Source organism: Falco cherrug, chromosome 1, assembly GCF_023634085.1.
Source record: "Falco cherrug isolate bFalChe1 chromosome 1, bFalChe1.pri, whole genome shotgun sequence".
Lineage (NCBI taxonomy): Eukaryota > Metazoa > Chordata > Aves > Falconiformes > Falconidae > Falco > Falco cherrug.
Window position 1 is genome coordinate 89,070,307 of NC_073697.1, and position 19,769 is coordinate 89,090,075.

Consider the following 19,769-nt stretch of genomic DNA (forward strand, 5'->3'; position numbering starts at 1 on the left):
CCTATGATAGTGCAGATTAACACAGCCAAAGCTGAAGACAAAAGCACTGAAGTGTGTAACTGGGCTCTGGGAGACAACTATGAGCTTTGTCTCTCCTCAAATTTGTCACTGTTCTGTGCTTTTAGTAGCTGTGGCCTTGTATTGCACTCTGCACTGGCTCCTTGGTCTCAGAGGAGGCAGGGGCGTGGCATTGCTCAAGCTGTTAAAAGAGTTCCTGGAGGTAAAACAGGACAGTTGGGGCCATGTCTGAATAGCTTTACCAGCTTTGTTTGCTGTTTTTATTTCTTGCCAGAAAATGAGCTACAATCTCTTCCTCCTGGCTTTTGTCCTGGGCATTGGTGGAGCTTTCCAGTATGGGTTGCAGGTCTCCATTATCAATTCTCCTGCTGAGGTAAGAATGGACAGCTCAAAAAATTGAGCTACCAGCATAGATTGCAATGTTCTCATGCATTCCTGACTCTATATGCAATCACTAACTTTTTCACTTTTGCTCTCAAAACTAGACTTATTATGGTTACTTGGTTCTGAAGGGTAGCTGCTATTGCTGTAGTGTTTTGTGGAATTTTAACTTCTGTCTGGCGTGACAGAACTGGGAAAGGGGAGAATAAAATCTATGAAGTTGCCCACTTTCCACTCTACTGAGGAACACTCATAGGACATTCTTCTCTTACCAGTGCTCAGGGAGTCCTTTGTACCATTTGCTTGGCCACACACACCAGGTCTAAGTAACTGTAAGGTGAAATAGAACAGGGAATGACTGTACCTTTAGAGCTGAGGTCAGCACTAATACCTGCAGGCTGAAAAAGGAAAATTACGGGAGATGTGTGCCATCCTGAATGGTGCCAAAAACGTTGAACTCTTACCACATTGGGAAGCTTAATCAAGAATGAGAGTTGCATGGAGGTTATGAAAAGCAGGTCAGAGAGACCCCACAATGGGCCACGTTGAGGAACAAATCCTGATCTCACTGAATTCAGTTGAAGTCAAACCTGGATTTCACCGAAGGCATCAGACAGGATGCAGCAGGTAGACAAGAGAGACAAACAGATAAGTGGGAATGGTGGGGAAGATCGGGTAGCAAAACAGTCAGGATTTAGCACATAAACAGAAGACCAACCTGCTACTCTCTTAGTGACACACACAGTTGATATTTAATATTGATATATTTATTCACTGATTTATTCATTGCACCTTGTTGCTCAGACATTAACTCCAGGGTTGTTATTGGCAAAATTCCCTTTGATTTCACTGGGACTAAGATTTCAACCAAGGTGTCAATAGAAATGTATCTAAAAGACCAGTAAGCCAGTAAGAGAAGTAAAAAAGAGGTGCAATTATGCAAAAACATGTTGACTGAGTCCATTGGTTTCTGGTTTTCTTTTAAAGTACATCAAAAGTTTCATGCGTGAGACCTGGCTGAAGAGATACGGCTCCTTTCCCAATGAAGAAATGATTACTTTGATGTGGTCCTTTGTTGTGTCCATTTACAGCATTGGTGGGCTTCTAGGGTCCTTGTCTGCTGGATATTTGTCTGTTAGATTTGGAAGGTAGGAATAGTGATTATATTAGTCTTTCTGTTTACACCCACAACTGCAAAAATAAGTGACTGTCTTGGGAGTGGCACTGTGAGCAGCCCAGAGTGGCTTCAGATGAAGGATCAGTTCAGTGAAGAAACAGAATGGCAAAATCTGCCAATGAATACAAAGAAAATCATACCCTCTCTCTTACAAATTCCTAAGAGAAATCACATGAGAAGTGCATGTGTTTTAAAGTGAATTTCACAGGCAACCACTCACAAAGCTTGTTCTTCAGTGTAGATATTGGCTCCACTGGAGGCATCAAATGCCTCAACTAGCTTATTAGTCTGTAACAAAGTTTTCCCATTCCCATTTCCCATTTACTTCACTGCAGCTGATCTCAGAAGCCGGCACAGAGTCTTTAACTATGGTACAATTCACGCCACTTCCGTCAGCCTGAGAATGACACATGGACAGTATTTATGCTCACATCAATTTAAATAAATTCCAGGAAGAAGGCCATGCTGTTCACCAATATCCCTGCTCTGCTGAGTGCAACTCTGATGGGACTCAGTAGGTTGTGTGGATCCTTTGAGATGATCATTGCTGGAAGATTATTTTCTGGAGTGTGTGGAGGTAAATTAGCAGTCCTACCTATGATAATAATTATTTGGGAGAGCAGTGACTGAGGGTCACAAGGATTTACCAGACTGAGTCTAAAGATCACAGATTTTTACTAAACTTGCAGAGGGCCTGATTGCTGAATACATTTTTAACTAAATAAGAAAACACAAACATAATTAATCATGTGTGACATCTCCATTTCTCATTCTTTTATCTTTACATTCAATCCATATAAAAAGTACTACCAACACATGAAAAAGCCAAAACATGCAATATTTCAGGGGAGCATGCTCACTCAATGGAAAGCTGACCTCTGTTGTTCCTGTTGCTGCTCATTGTGGCTGATACTGCCTTCCACATTACAGACAAGGGAATGGTTTTCAAGCTGGGCAATTCTAATTTCCAGATGCCTCAGAAGGTTACATTCTGTCAGTGTTTTTGATTGCTAGGCAGTTGGATAAAGATAATGTTAACCAGCAAAAAAAAATTAAGAGAAAGAATAAATATTAAGTAATTTACTGAGCAAATGGGATATATAGCATTTGTTAACTTTTTTGTTTCAAGCACAAAGTAAGGCACACATCATCCTGAGTAGATACTGAAATATATAATCTGATATTAAAGGGAGTAACAGCAATCCTGTATATGTGGCTAAGAGAAAACCAGTCTGCTGAAGAACAGATTTCCCAGGGGAACATACTTGCTTGGTAAATATTTAGAAAAGACACAAGGCCACAGTACTGGGAACATGCTTCATGTCAGGCAGACATGTATGCAGCACCGTTAAAAAAGTATCTCGGAGCCTAACCCTATATTCTTTGCCCATAGTGGTCCCCTTCAAAACACCAGACCTGTGGCAGTTTGAATTGCCCTAACAGTCATCTGTCACTACAGGTTTAGCTCTGAATATACATCTCATGTATGTTGGGGAATGTGCCCCACGGAAGCTCCGCGGGCTGATTACCATAACAGCTTCCACTTCTGTTGCTACTGGAAAATTTGCAGGATTTGCTCTGGGTCTCAGGTAAGGGGGTTTGAGAGATATTTAATTTATTGTGTTGTTAAAATATATGCATATGTCAGTGCAAGCCTATGGATAAGCAAATCAGCAACTATTTTGAGACATGTTTTCAGAGCACTCTAGGCAGCCAGACTGAATTAGCTCAGCCCAAATTCCTGACTTAAGTGAATGGCAAACAGAAATCACACAAAATATTTAATCCTGAAGAACTATCTTGCTTCCTAGCAAAGATAGATCAAAATACAGATTAAAAAAACCCCTTGATTTCAATGGGTTTGAAAGAAATCCATTTTTTGTAAGAGCTGACCTTTATTTTTTATTTTTTTTAGGAAGAGTAGGGAATATCAGATGCAACCAAACTTCCTTGAAAAGACACACAAACCGGCACACCCACCCATCAAACACACATGCAATACAAGAAAACTATGGTGGGTTTATTCCCCCCAGCACAGGCTCCTTCTGCCTGTCCTGTTCCAAAGATGGTCTATCCCGATCCCAGGGCACACCTTGTTCTGGCCACACCATTCTCAAAGCTGCAGGAAACCCAGCGGCTGCTATTTGGAGCAGTCAGCACCAGGCTGATAACCCATGGATCCTGTCTTAACTGTAAGTTGAGACTCTTTGGATCAGGAGCAAAGGGATCAGCCACCGCAAGTTCTTTCTTCAGCGCTCTGCCGGGACACTGTTAGTCCCTGCGGGCCTTCAGCTGTTGCAGGAGTTCGCAGGTAGCCTTGCTGCACTTACCGCTGAGCAACAGGTGGCAACAGCACTCTGCTCTTCGCTTCGCCTCCTATTCAGATTTTCATTTTTCTGGGTTGAGAAATGGCTGGAGACTCCTAGGTCTCTAGGGTACACACAGCAGGGCCGAGGGACCACTCTGTGTCTGTGTGTGATCACATGGCCAGCACACACGGTTGCCCAGCTCCTCTTGCTCTGCTGGTTTTGTTTCAGAGAAGTTCTCGGAGTAGATGCTCTCTGGCCTATTCTTATGGCAGTCAATGCACTTCCTGCCCTCGTTCAGCTTCTCACCCTCCCCTTCTTCCCAGACTCTCCCCGCTACCTGCTCATTGACAAAAAGGACAAGGAGGGGTGCATGAAAGGTAAGAAAATGGACCACAAAGCATTGATTTTATCAAAAAGTGTAAAATACAGTAAAGCCTGGAAGAGAGGTACATCTGGGAAAAAAACTTTTAAGACTTTTGGCTCTGAAACCACCTTCAACTTCAATGAAAGACAACCTTTTCTGTTTTGATATTAGTGCTCTCTTGACACTAGTATTTCCCTTACCCTCTGCCAGGATCTTCTAAGGGACGTGATCACAGAGAGCTTGCGTTTCCATCAATACAGAATCTGCCCTGAACAGTCAGGGTGTGGATAGGAAACCTTCTGGTTCTGTGTAAGAAAAGGATGCTCTTTACTGTCATGCCATATCCATAAACATTCCAGTTCAGTAACTACTGACATAAACAGATAAACAGCCCTTGTGCATTTTCAACTATCAAAGGAGAGAACTTTTTAGATGGAGACCTATTTTTTAATGTAGGAGTCGTTTTCCTTGTCTGTGTTTTGGTGCTTGCACTATGACTGCACCTTTAGCAGGAGGGTATTTAGGGATGGATTAGTAAGAATCTAGGCATGATCTACAAGGAAACACTGTAAGCAGCTATTGGCCAAAGGTGAGGTCATGATTAAGATTCATGGGTAAAAATAGAGAGCAAAGAACTGGATCTGCGCCTAATCTGAACCCAGATCGCTATAAGTTCACACAGGGAAAGAGCCTGAATCTCAAATAAGACACTCTGCAAGGCAAGGAAGTAATCTTCTGAACTATACACATGTGCCTCTGAGCTTGGACCAGTAGTCATCTTCTCTTTTCCTCTCCTTACAGCTCTGAAGCAGCTCTGGGGAGACGGTGACCATATGGCTGAAATAAATGATATGATGGCAGAGCAAGAAGCCATCCGTGGGGAGAAGACTAAGAGTGTTTGTGATCTTTTTCTTGACAAAGCTGTCCGTTGGCAGCTCATCACGCTCTTCCTTGTCTCTTCATGCATGCAGTTAATTGGCGTCAATGTGGTATATGTGCTACTTCACTTTCTAGATCATTTACAGTTTCTTAGCAAAAAGTAAGCTTTGCAAGAGTAGTAAAATGCTGACTGCAACAGTGGCAGTAAGGAGGGGATCTGTTATTATGATCTTTTCCAATGGAAGTTTGTGGCCTGGGATAAGTTGAGAACTGTGTTTTAGCAAGTGTCAGCTGAAGGCTATGGAATACCCTGTTAAGAGAATGGAAGGAGATAAAATCAAATCTCATCTACAGAACAAGTAAAGAACAGCATAACCTCCTCTGGATCTCCAAACTCCAGAATGCACTGCCCAAAATTGTTCAGATATTTCAGTACAAACTAAGTCAGGTTTGTAATGTACACTAACAGTGCATTTCCATACTCTTACCTCTTTGAGTTTCTTTCTAAATCCCTTAACTTTGCATTTTCTCAGATTATAGACAATTACAAGATCCCAGTAATATATGTAACAATTACTGATATATACTCCCTAATATACTTTTTCTTTGGAAATATGTCTGTGTTTCAGTAGATAGTATTAAGTATTGGAATAGTTATTGTATAAAATAAGCTTATAGTAAAAGCATAGAAGTTTCAAAATCCAGATTAATTTCGCAAATTCAGAAAGACATCAAGATTCATAAGACCCCTTTCTACCCCTACTAGTGCCTCAATAACTGTATCACAAAGGGCCAGTAGAAACTGAGCATATTAATGATGGAATTTCTTGTGCTTTAGGAGTGCTTACATCCAGAAAAGTGACTATCAAAATCATTGCGAAGGCTTAAAGATGATGTAGAAAGATAATTTAAACTATTTGCTTAGTATGTACTGTCCACATTTCTGAATGCTCCTTATCCAAAGTACATGAAACACTAAAACATATGAAAGATGTCAGAATTATAACCTGTAACATAATACAAAGGCAGTGCTAAGAGCAAGAAAAAAAAAAAAAAAAAAAAAGAAGGAAAAGGCTGTACTTGTTACTGAGTTCAAGACAGAGCTGCTAGTAAAAGCTGTTCTGTGCAAATAAGCCTTGTGAAAACATTGTGGATCAGTTACTGAAATCAAGAATATGACTTTCTCTTTTCTTAAGGCTTGATTAGTTACTTTCTGTCAGAAAAGACAGAAGCTAGTGTAATCATGACCCCATGGGTACAGCCTTCACAAATTTCTATTCCTTCCAGGTTTACTTTTATGCCTACAATGTTTTTATAAAGGCTGGAATCCTCCCTGCTCAAACCCACTATGTCTCCCTGGGAGTTGGGATCACTGAGATCCTCACCACCGTTGCCTGTGTAAGTGACTTCAGCTGGATTTCATTCTGCTGTAATGTGTGGTTCATTTCAATCTTTAGAACTACTGTAAATGGAGCTTCAGGAATCAAACTCCTGCAACAAATCAACCATAGTACTTTGTACTGATGACACAAAATAATCTCCACACACTCTGCAAACATGGGCATTTATATTCAATTTACGGGAAGACAGGAGAGTCTATCCCCCAAAATCACAACCCAGCTGACAGCATGTGGTCCTGGTTGCAGGGTTTCCTAATTGAGCGTGCAGGGAGGAAGACACTGCTGTGGAAAAGCTACATTGTTATGGCCTTGGCTTTAGGGTTTCTCACAGTCACGCTTTCACTACAGGTAAGACTCCATTTGTGCATTAGAGCTGTGTCCTGTCTTCATGTTTTATTGCAAGGCAGATATCATTACTATTTCCTTCACCCCAAATAACTTTTTAGTGGGAGTAGAAGTATTTTGGGGGCTAACCATCATACCAACAGAGGTCTGTTCCCAGCCATGTACATGCAGATTAAAGCCAATAGCTTTATACAACCATGAATACTCCCAAGGCTATCTCATTGTGAAGTTTCTGAAAGTAGAGGAAGCAGATGTATGTTTAACATTGACATAATTAGCAGCAATGAATCTTTCTAATGGAGCTGGATAAAAAAAAATATGTTTGGTTTTATTTACTTTTCATTTTCTACCATAGGATTCCTTTTACTGGGTACCATATTGCTCTGTTGCACTCATCTTTATTTTCATCATGAGCTTTGGCATTGGGCCAGGTTGGTATTTTCTACTGGGATGGTTTCACATACTCATTCCTTCCTCACTGCAGCCTCTAGGAGAGGTCCCAGGCATAACTGTTCCACAGTTAGCATTAATCCCTACTCCTGATTCAGTGCAGGGGTAGATGCTCCCCTCCATACTGTGGCAGCAGGTAAAACTTCATTTCATATTGCGTTCCTACATGCCTTTCTCCTGAAGGGCCAAGCAGCACCTCAAACACTTCCAGGTCAGTTAAAAACATTAACTTCTGTGGCAATATGAAGTGTGAGTTACAGAACCATCTTGCAAAATTTCTAAACTTCTTTTTTTCTCCATTATTTTTTTCAGCTGCAGTATTATGCCCCTTGGCCACAGAAATATTTATTCAGTCATACAGACCAGCTGCTTATGTTTTTAATGGGGCTACAAACTGGATTCAACTCTTCATCCTTGGACTTTTGTTCCCTTTCATTGTGGTAAGCAAAGTAGGGTGTTATGTTTCCATTCAGAGGGGGTTAGACCCTTCTTGAACTCAGAGCGTACTTCTCTTTTTCAACACTTCCTGCAAAGGTTATAGCCCAAACTAATCGCAGTTCTGATGGCCTTTCTTTTTACTCAGATAGCTAGTGAAAGCATAGCAAAACCACAAAATGCTGCTAACTCTACACACAGTTAGAGTGTGACACTGGCAAACACAGAAGCAGTGACAGAGGCACCAACACTGTCAGATGTCATTTGAAAATCATGAGGGGCGCCCTTCTTTTCCCGCCTTGTCCTTTAGGTGCATCTCCTTTGGGTTTAATGTGGAAAATGGGCAGTCCCAGACATCTCACCCAGCACTAGTAAGTAGCAGGAAACTAAAGTCTTCGGAGTACTGGAATGTGCAAGGAGGGACAGAGCTAACACACTACGTATCTTCCCCGGTCTAGCACTGACTGAGAAGGACGGAGCAAATGGAAGAGTAACTGAAGCTCAGCACTTCTCTGAATTGTCAAGCAATGACGTTCAATATCTGCAGAGCATACAGCTTTGCTCCTTAAAACAGGAAAGGAGAATTAGTTCACCTTATCACTCAGTGCCATTTCCCAGGTAGCAACAACGAGGATTTACATCAACTGAGTCCCTGACCAAGTTTTTTAGTAAATACAAACCCAGAAACTCCATATCATAAGAGAAGGAAATCTAGATCGCTTTATATGAACACATTTTGTCTCTCTCTTCTCCTGTAGGAAGGTCTTGGTAGTTTCTGTTTCATCATTTTCCTGACATACTGCTTGTCCATGGCTCTCTTTGTCTTCCTGGTGATGCCAGAGACCAAAGGAAAGACCATGCTGGAAGTCATGGAGGAGTTCAATCGCCTGAACTACCGTGGAAGGAAGAGACAGACAGCCCTACAGCAGAGTAACTGCTCAGTGATGATTGCTACTAGACTTTAGTAACAAACTCTCCACTCCATATTTTGCTCTTTTACTACCATAGCGCCCAGAAGCCTCACTAAGCAAGAGAGAATCTATTGCTCCACAAACAGCATAAATGTGTATTTTAAAAATAATCACCTGCAGTGCAGGGTGCAGGCAGGCTGAACTTGGTGGTTCTCTCCAGCTGCTGAAATAGTAGCTGAATTAAATCGTCTGCAGAAAAAGATTAAGCACAGTGTATGAAGAAATAAGATCTTTGTCAGTCCCTGCAAGTTAGCAGCTATGTAAGCTGAAAACACAGGATCAGTTGTTTTTCTTACCAAAACCAGGACTCCACAGTTATTGGAGGAAGTGAGCGTGGAAGGTTCAGAAGTACAGCATACTTGTGAAACTGAGAGAAAAAGAAGACAGAGCTTCCACGCTGAAATTATCTGCTCCTATTAACAAGTCAGTGTTGCTGAGCCTTCCCAGAGAAGGAGATTCAGTCCAGATGAAAAGATGTGTTTAGCTCTTTAATCCAGTGGAAGAAGACTGCTGTGCCTATCAGTAGACAGAATCAGTATGCAATGTTTTCCCCTCTTACAATTAGACTTGAGAGCAAGTACATGGTATAGGGGCAACTAGGACTTTCTTGAGGAGCTTACAACCACACTTCTGTGACCTGCAGCACGGTCTTCATATTTTTTTTTCTTTTTTTTTGAGGAGGGAAAGTCATTGCTATATTTGAAGAAAAAAGGTGTAAAGGAAGTGTAAGATCCTGATATAAAGGAGACACTACGCTAGAGAAGCATCCAAGCATGACCTGTCACCTCAAGCCAAACCTCTTGCTTGGTAATCAGGTACACTGCCTACCTTTGGAGATTCTTCTATAGGGACAAACAGGGATATGTCAGCACTGAAAGAAAGCATGAGCGAAGAAAGCAGAGCTGCAGGAAATCATAAGTAGGCTAATCCAAAGCAAGCAGGTTCTCCTTCATTAGCAATCACTATGTAGCATGTCTTCAGTCTGGAGTTATTTCATGCCAGAAAGAAGGAACAATGAGTTTCATTGGGATTGAGTTCCCAAGAGTAACTGGTACTGATGGACAAAAAAAGAGTGGTGCCTCTCCCAGAGAACCCAATGCGTGTCTGAGTGTTGTTTTTCTCTCCAGGTCTCTGAATACTCCACATTTTCGTTACAAAACATGGTAAAAAGGGATTAACTTTTTGTGTTCATTGCTATACCACATGACACATTCTTGCTCTTCTTTATGCTTTGAAGTTTACTGATAAGGAAATAAAAAATGCAGTGACTAAGAATACACATCCTACTGGTCATGCCTGGATTTGGCTTTCATTGATTGAAGAGTCGGGGACAGAGGACAGCCCAACTTCTCTGAATGTGTTGTTAGGGTCAAGTAATATTGTGTCTGTCTTGTCTGGAAATGAGATCTTCACTACTGACTGTTGCAGATGCTACACAATAAAATTTGGAAAAGGACCTGAATATTGAGCGGCAGTTTCTTTCACAGCCTTAAGGCTCCTGCAATCTTAGCTTCACATCATCCTCTAACAATATTTGTATCAGTGCCAAGAGCTAATACTAAAAGCAGTGGACTTCCCAACACAGCCATCCTTCCTATGACGATCATCATATTTCAAAAAAAGCTAGACAAAGTTTATAGTTTCAAGGCCAGAAGTCATGGATTGCACAATACCACAGTAAGAACCAACATACATTCCTTCTTTTAGTCAAAAATGCAGGGGGGGAAAAGAAGAAATGCTTAAAGTATTTTTAAAAGAAAAGATTAGGTAAAACCTTCATTATTATAAAATTCTTTATTTGGTCTGGTCTTTCTCAACCTTACTTGTTGCCAGTGAGGAAGTTTTCAGTGTTTTACAGACACCAACAACTCATTTCCTTATACATGTCTTTCTACAGCATGATCTTGTTCAGCATGCCTGACTTCTTCCCTTCTACCCTCTGGCTAGTAAATACTGTCTGCAAGAGGGAAAGCATGGTAAATCATTAACACTGCCATAAACTAGCATGGATTGGGAATAAAGGTTAAAGAAGAACTTGTGAATTTGCAGTGTATCTATTTGATTTCCAGGATCATATAAGTGCAACACATGGCATTGTTGAAAACAAAACTCCTCCAAGCCAAGGGTATTGCGTGAGCTAAGTACTGAGTCTCAAACAACCACATTTCTTGTAGTATTCAAATCCTAGGTGGAAAGACTCACCCTGTCCTCTTCTTTAGGAAAATCAATAAGAACTATTCTAGGCATTTAAGTCTTGCTTTTTCCATATTACAGCACTGAACAGAAGTGTGAGGCCAGGTAGAAATGAAACAGCAGTATGACTATTCTGGGAGAAACACAGACACTAGGAGGAAGAGGAACAGGGCTCAGCAGGGACCGTTTTATCAACCAGATGTTAAAATCTGGCCACAGAGTGTTTGAAAACCCATTCTCAGCTTAAAGAACAAATCCTCCTCTCCCCTCTAGTTCATTCAGGCTCACCAGCTCCTTGCCCATGGCCCCACTCTAAGGTGCCTGAATCCTGACTTAAATATAGCAAAATGGTTTGCTGTTAGTGTGGCAGGACCTCTTCAAGAGGGAAAAGAAAAATAAAAATAGACTTGCAAGGGACAGTACAGCATGAAAAGGTCTGGAAAAAGAGATATGACATTCAAATTTGATATAAGAAACAGAAGAAGTTAAAAGGAAAGGACAGATAAAATGAGAGAAACAGCAAAAGAGAGGGGTAATTATTTCAAAAGTAGTTTTTAGTGTGTCCTGACAGAAAGCAATTGCTAACACTAGATTGTCAAGTATCCCATTAGACCCTTCTGCCACTGGAGTTGGGAACAACAAAAGTTTACAAGAGTTCAAAGAGGATCTCAGTAAATGTGTGGAAGGAGGAAATATAACACCACCATCTGGACCAACAAAGTCCCAGGGCTGCACATCACTGGGGCCTGGAAGACACACAGGGAAAGCATCAGCGCACACTTGCTCAACTCTTACACTTTTGCCTACAACTGCTATTTGTGACTGCCAACTCTGGGATACTTTGCTGGACACAGTTCTAGAAGATAAAGTGGGTGGTGGCAGTGGTAAAAGAGGACAGGGGACAGTTGTACAATCTGGCTGCAGTCTTCTCTGTGGCAGCAAAATCTTTGGTTGAAGGGAGGGCAGTGGCCAGTGTTCAAGTGACTGGAGACTGAGAAGAGGAATCTTTAAGAGCAAGAGAAAACCTAAATACAGACAGGGATTTTTGCAGTACCCATTGAAGGGAAAGTTAGATTCTGGAGTGTTTTAGAAGATGAAGTGTTAACATTTGAGAGTCTGTGCTGAGAGGGGAAGGAATGAAAGACATGACCATAGCTGATGTGGAGGTGATAAAGATTTCAGGAATGACAAAAATGCAAGGGGTGGAAAGAAGAATTCAGCTTGAATTATTTCACTGTATTGGTGTGCAACAAGATACCCAGGCAGAGGGCTTGGAGACAGAGCATTACTGGGACATCCAGCAGGAGAAAGGTCAAGGTGTGACTCAGCAAGCTCGCCCTGTGCTGCAGGGCACACGGCTCAGGGGCAGTGTGGGGCTGTTGTCAGTCCCTGTAACAAGAAAAGCAAACCCTAGGAGGAACATCAGTGCTTCCACTGTACTCCTGAGCAAAGCATCTGTTGCCTTCAGAACCATAACCTCACCTTCCTGCATCCCCTTTTGGCACTAACCATAGAGAGTTAAATCTTTGTAGTATAGAGTGAACTATGTTGAATTCAAAATTAATGTAACAAAATGTTACATGAATACATAGAAGCCTGAAGGAAGCAAGAATTGACTTACACTCTTTCTAAACAGTCAAGTCTTTAGCTGATTCAAAATCAGTTTTTGTAAGATTAAAAGTACTACTTAAATAAATTCTCAAGCCAGAATCAAATGAGTATCCCACTCTGGCGCACAGTAGACCATCTCTATTATTACAGAGAGGTAAGAGTGAGGCTTCTGAGCAATTCTCTGGAAACAGTGTGACCCTCTATAAAGAACTGGTTGTTAGCAAGGACCCAATATGCCAATATTCAGATACTCGATGTATCTCGTCAATATTCAAACTACAGGAAAAATCTGTCTTGCAGCAGAAATAAAGTATTAGCCTATTTTCCTTTCCCTAGCCAAAACATCTATTTCAGTTTATCTTTTTAAGGTCTATATGAATATTTTGTCTCTTTAGCTAGTCTAGGATCTAGAAAACACCAAACTTGTTATAGACTGTAATTGTACTGGACTATAAATACACTCTGACGTGCTTTCATAGAGATCTTTTCGGAATTGAAAACATGTGGAATGTGCTATTGTCCTTCTCTGGGTTGGTGGCATTGACTCAACTTTTTGCCATGCTTTCCTGAGTCCCTTCCCTATCTCTTGCTGCAAAAAGGAGACAAAGCTTGTTGCTTGAAAGGTAAACTAAAACTAAAAAAGGTAAAAATTCAGATCCTTAATTTGCTAAACCATAACTCTTGGGAAAGTGAAGCTAATAGAGGGAATCAGCTTTTCTATTAGCCAACTACAGGTTTCTTGATAATTACGTTATTAAAGTCCTCCAGACTAAGCGGAATCATCAGAAACATTTAGGATCTACTCCTAAATACAACAGCAAGTTGAAAGCCATTTTGCAGGGAAGTCTCAGCATGTTCCAGTAGGCGATGTTCTAATCCTTTGCTAAGTGAGTGGTGAATCAAAGCATGGACTGAACTGCAAATGTTTAATGTCATTAAAAGTTTTAAAATACAGAACTTTGATTGGATCAGATGGTGAAGACGTGTACTTCATTCTATCTCTTCTGTAGACATGAAGCAACTCTGGGAGAAGGGAATTATCACACAGAATTTGATAACATGATGAAGGAAAAGTTAGTAACAAAAGACACCAAAATCATGAATGTCCTAGAGGTGCTGAAAGAACTGTTCATGTATCTGCAGCTGAGTACCATGCTCCTCCTTTTACTGGGTCTACAACTCTATGGCCTGAGTGCAGCTGACTATACCCTATTTCCATTCTTAGATTTACTATCAAGTAGCCAAAGCACCACAGTTCCAACTTGTCACTTTCCTCTGGCTCTACATTATTCCTTTTCACACAGAGCCCACTGCCTGTGAAGATCTCAACAAAGTCTTCTGCTTTTGTTACTGGTGGAATTGTCATTTGGCTAGACCTCACTTTTTCCTCTTTTCTGTTGTATGTAATTTGATTCAAATTTTTTTTTTAATCTATCAATTTAAACTACTTTTCTTGCCTGGTCTGGACGGAGTAGGATGAAATGCCTTGCAGATGATGAAAGCTGTGAGTCCCTTACTGCTACTGGCATATGGAGGCCATTTATGTAGAACACCTCACTAGATTTCAGACATCATCTCCTGCCTCAAGACTAGATTGAAAAGGTAAATACATACTCCTGTAAAATCGATTTGTTCCTCATTTCACAGGGACAAATCAACAATTTTCAAGAATCTAGATGGGCAAGCATTGTCAGGGAAATCACTCATTCTATTTTTGTCTCCAGATGCTTCTTGGTCCTTTTTGCTTCCTCATCTTTATTGCTGCCCTGGCCATTTCAGTGGTTCTCATCTACCTGTTCTTCCCAGGAACAAAAGCAAAGCCAACCTCCGAAATCACAGAAGAATTCAAAAAACCGATTTAAGAAGAAACATCATCAGACTGTGGAGAAGAATGATACTAAAGAAAAGACATTCTGAACCAAGCTCTGATAGGCCACCATAAACAACTTCCACTGACAAAAACCCTTGTCTCAAAACCAAGCTAAAAGCTAAACTTTAACATGGACTTTTCTCAAGAAAATATAATCTAAAAAATAATCCACAGGTAGCTTGTCACTAATACAGATAGTCCTATTTTATATTCATCTTTGCTTTTCATGGTGAGAGACAATGGCTCATTTCTAGAACAGCTCTGTAGTAGGAAGATACTAGTTAACTGCAGCCACTTCTCAGAACTGACACATGGAAAACATTTTCAGAAATAACACATCAGTTTTATTTCAAGTCTTTATCCTTTGCTGTCATTTTAAAGAAGCAGGAGTTGTCCCCGTGTTTGTTACTGTATAACAAAGCTCTGCTCAGGATTAGAGCAAGATGAAAAGAGGATGAAACATAAACATAGTTCTTGCAAACAATTTTCATGTAATCTCTTCATATAATCACACTGTAAACAATCTAGCATTGATCATGAACACTGCAATAAATAAATACCATGTAGAATAACAGAGAGAACTCAATGTTTTCTATTTTCTTGAGCTGACATCAAGTAACTGTATGTCCTGATTATTTCTATGACTGTCAGGGATCTGTCCTGATCCCTGGGCATTTGGTACAGAACAACTCTCACCTGCACCCTCTGGAGCAAACTGACCGCGCTCTCCATGCGTACCAGTTGTAGAAAAATCTGGAGGAAGTTTTGTAGTGTAAGCAGTGCTCTCAGCCTTATTCTGGATACCTCATGCATGGCACAATGGTTAAGCTAGAGGACCAGAACCTTGCAGTGGGACAGGGAGTAAGACTCGGAGAGAGTACACAGAGAGTAGACATAACACAGAGAGTAAGAATAACTTACTGCTCCAAAAAAGAGCTGTGATAGCTAATGTCTGCTAGCCGTGTACTAACCTAGGGCACATTGCACTCTACTACTGAGCATCAGCACACAATACTGCATTTTACCACTGCTATGCTCCACAGCACCTGTGTCCTGCTGCTATGCAAGAGCTGTTAATCCTGCTGACCACTGCAGCATTTAATCACTTCCCTCCCCAAACTCTTCTACCTTTGTAGGTAGGTCAATTATTTTTCCATTTTCTTTCATAGTTACAAAAGGTATACCATGTCTCCTGTTCAGTAGGACCATAAGGCCTATCTTTCTGCACTTTAACCATTCCTATTAATTATCACTGTGCTGGAGCACTGAATCACTGTTGAGTTGTAGGGAGTTTTCTATTTTAAAAAATTAATGTGCTTGCTACTTCTAAAGGAATAGGCAAAGAAGTTTTGATGTTAAAGCATGTGTGTTCCTGCAACTGAAACCTGGGTTAGATTTTATATTCGATCTGGTTTCACTCCCTGTATCAAAATAGGGAGCAGTCAGGCTACAAAATGTTCCCATTCAGAGGAACCTCTCCTGTTGAGTCACTGAAATACTTCATCCATCCATTCCAAGCACTGTCCAATTGCTGCAAAAAACATCAATCCACAGAAATCATACTAAGTAAATATTAACCTCAATCTCAGAGATGGTTACTTAAACAGAAGGTGCAGAAAAGACATGAGAGAAAACACTTCCTCAGTCTAACAGAATTCTGTCTGCCTGGGATCAGCCACCCTTTCAATATAAGATGGCCAAGCTCCTTTCAGAACTGGTGAGTACTACAGCTGGCAGTATCAGCTGTTAATATTAAGCTTTCAGGAGAATTGAGAGGTTGTCTATTGCAATTACCATTCCTAAAGAAAATACAATACATATGTTGTATTTTCAAAGTAAGAGGGTGGGCAGTGGATAATCCTTCTAATTTTGTTACTGGTAAAATTAGAGCTAACATTCAAAATAAAAAATCAAAAGACACAGAATTAACTTTCTTCACTAAACCACCATGGAAACTTTGAAGGAAGTTCCAGCTGGGTAGAGAAACTTCTTTTAAAAAAGTTGAAAAGTCCTCCAGTACTTAGACTGTGAGGCATTTCCATACCATTTTCACCTGCTCCCACACCTTCTCATGTACAACTGTGATACTATTAAGCTTTCCTAGCTAGTAGCCTGATAGTGATATGAAATTGTGCATTTGAAAATAAAGATTTTGTGGATTGTTAATTAATTAATGTGAAGAAGAGTAGCAAAACTGATTAATCTAGAACCTTTATCTGGCTGATCTTTTCTTGCATTGATGCTTTGCATGTTCTGCTAAGATTATTTAAGCATCATCAAACAAGATGATATCCTACACATGCAGGGACTGTGATATCACCAGTTTCTTTTGTGATGACCTTGTACTATTTATTGCAAGTTGAGTACCAGTGGTTGTTTGTAACGCTCTTTGTGTTGGGAATTGGTGAGTCACTCACAATTGCCTTTCAAATCTCTGTGAACACCTACTCAGACATGTTAAGAAAAGCTTTAAACAGATACAAGATTTCAGGAGCCATTGGTAGTGGGTTCAAAATGCAAAGGATGCTTCCCAAAATAAACTACAAATTGATTCCATTGACTTGCTATTCCCAGCTCTTTCCATCTGCCCTTCTCTGCAGAAGAAAAAAAATAAGAGCTAGACTACAGCTGCCTTTAAGTGGGTGTGCCCAGGTAACAAACACACCCATATCTCCACTCTAACAGGCATTAACATGAGCAGTCAAAAGTTTCAAAATATATAATGTAAGGTAATTTTAAATGGGATAATTTGGATACCACAACACCTAACTGAACTAGCAGACTACAATTTACTACAAATTCTTTCTAACAAATCTGTCCAGATACAGCATGTCTTTGTAATTCTACATGAAAGCACACAGGCATACAAACACAAAGCCCTTTAATTAATTAATATGCTATGTTATCAGTGCAAACAGCTGCCAGCGACTGTGACCATAGTTTCTCTGTTCATGTTCAAGAGCCATGTGATCAGACAGAGAAGAGAAATATCAGAGACTATATTGATGTTTTAACAACTGTATAGTGTTAACTAAGGTTTATATTCTAACCACTGTGAGATAGGATCTTATTTTTTGCAAGACTGTGAACACAGGATATAAACATATGTCACTGGTGTTCTCATACCATGCTTGTTAATATCATGATGTCTGAAACCTTATGGGAATAGCTAATCAATAATACAAATAAATCTGCATGTACAAATATTATGATGCATGAATAGTACAGTTGTATGAAGCTTTCCTCTTTGTTCTGCACAGCTATGAAGAAACGGTGGGTTGAGGGAGAGCACCAGGCAGAAGAGGATAATCTGCAAAAGCAAAAGGCAGTGATGAAAAACATCAAAATCCTGAGTGTGTTGGAAGTGATGGAAGACCAAACTCTGCACTGGCAGATGTGCATTTTGATTATTGTGATCATAACTCTGCAATTCTCTGACATTAATGCAGTTGGGCATCTTCCCCTCTCCACACACTAAAACAATTTCTAGGCGTCTATAAAAAAGATCTGCAGTTTAAGCTTGCAGACACCATAAAAGAAGTTGTATTTGGGTGGGAGTCAAGCAGTCATGAGATTTACTCTTGACCGTCAACCAGGTGCTGATTTGGCTTTGAATGTTTTTGCCCATCCATTGACCACTCTTTATTTGGAAAACGGGCATTCACTATCTACCTACCTAAAAGAAAAAGAAAGAGCTTCACTGAGCTGGCAAAGTGCTATATATTTATTTAAGAAGAAGAGGTTTGGATTATGGACTTTTATTCTGTGATAACGCTGGGGGCAGACTGGCTTGTGTATGTTAACCTGCTGACAACAGCTCCTGTACCCCCACACCTCACTGATTCCAAAAAGGCTAACAAGGTGCTGCTTGCATCCAGGATGAAATCTTATGCTTCCTTTTTGCCACCTGTGGCAATGATTCTATACAGCTTGCAGCTTCCCTAAGAATGTTGTAAAGGAGAATTTCTAATTCTGAGTCACCTGTTTGAAAATAAGAACAGCGTGAGACCAAACAGAACACAAATATTACATTTATCTTCTTATATGCTGTTCTTTTCCCAGTTTGCACAGATTTCACAATGTGCTGCAATTGTGACTGGTGGTACTTCTGAACTGTGCTCAACAGTTAAGCCATGGAGTAACTAACTAAACAGACATACAGAAAAATACATTACAATCAGTGTTCACTATTGGCACTGTACCAGATCAATAATGTATTCTACTGTGGTAATTTCCACTTTCATTTGTCGGTTCCTTCTCTCTGATTTTACTGTCCTCTTTCTCTTTTTCATATCTTCTTTTCAGGCATCCCAACTTTTCTGCACATACAGAAGAGAGAATTTTCTCTTGTAATCTTGGTCAGTGTCACTTTGGCTTTGCTGGTCCTTTTGCAGGAACCAGTCTCAGCAGAAGCACAGCTGGAAGGTTGCAGAGGGACTGTTCATCCCAGTCACACAGCACCATGTTAGGCTTAAAAGCATGACCCTTATATTCCTCTGTCCCCCTCATGAAGTCCAGCCATGCTAACTCTGATATAGCTCCAGTGACTCCTGAAGGAAGTCAGTCCTTCACCGGTGGTCTTGCTGGGCACCTTCACTACTTCATGGCTTTAAGAGACCTTTCCATCTCAAGCATTCATCCTTCCAGGCTGCATAAATCCAACGTGCCAAACCTCAGGAGGCCTATTCTCCCAAATGCTTACTATTGCTGCATCTTTTGCAGTTACTGATAAACCAGACAGTATATGATTAACCTGCCAATATTAATGTTTGCGTGGTTTTAACCCATGCCAAGTTGTCTCTTTTTCATACTTCTGCAAGCAACATCTCAAATTATTTTGACTACTCAGTCTGCCTATCTCATACTCAAATCTCTTCTGGGGCCTGCCTGGACATAGTAGAGCTAGAATAGCTGTAGCAATAGTGAAAGGAGAAAGGAAAAAGATTCATGTGAATTCCTTCATCTTCCTCAGGAAATTCACCCATCATTAGTCCCTCTATTTTCAATTCTGTAGGTTCAACACTAAATGATGATGATAGTCTTATTGTTTTTCTGGGCCACAGCTGGCTTGCATCAGATGATGACCAGGACTGAAACTAAAATGATAGCAGTTTCTGTTAAAAGCTTTTTAAAAGACTCTTTCTATTTCTAACCCATGCTTGAAAAGAAGTATTTTCTCAACAATCAGCAGAAAGGATAGGTCACTGGTGAAAATGTACCCCATTTACTTGCTTACCAGTCCTGACATTAGAGGTGATATCACACATTCAATCCATTGTTTCCAGTGAAAGTTTTTTCTTCCATTGTGTTTTCTACATCTGTTTCTGCACTTTTGAGGTGCTGCACACAGCTGGGTTTGAAGAAGG

General features: G+C 40.4%; 1 protein-coding gene across 1 annotated transcript; it reads left to right on the top strand.

The window, feature by feature from the left end:
* The first annotated feature begins 295 nt into the window (after positions 1–295).
* Positions 296–9,357, top strand: LOC102050304 (solute carrier family 2, facilitated glucose transporter member 11-like). Its single transcript, XM_005445236.3, has 11 exons — positions 296–391; positions 1,387–1,547; positions 2,029–2,153; positions 3,036–3,165; positions 4,114–4,262; positions 5,051–5,238; positions 6,416–6,526; positions 6,775–6,876; positions 7,229–7,304; positions 7,636–7,763; positions 8,517–9,357. The coding sequence occupies exons 1-11, from the start codon at positions 296–298 to the stop codon at positions 8,721–8,723; spliced, it is 1,473 nt and encodes a 490-aa protein (XP_005445293.1). The 3' UTR covers positions 8,724–9,357.
* Positions 9,358–19,769: the final 10,412 nt, after the last annotated feature.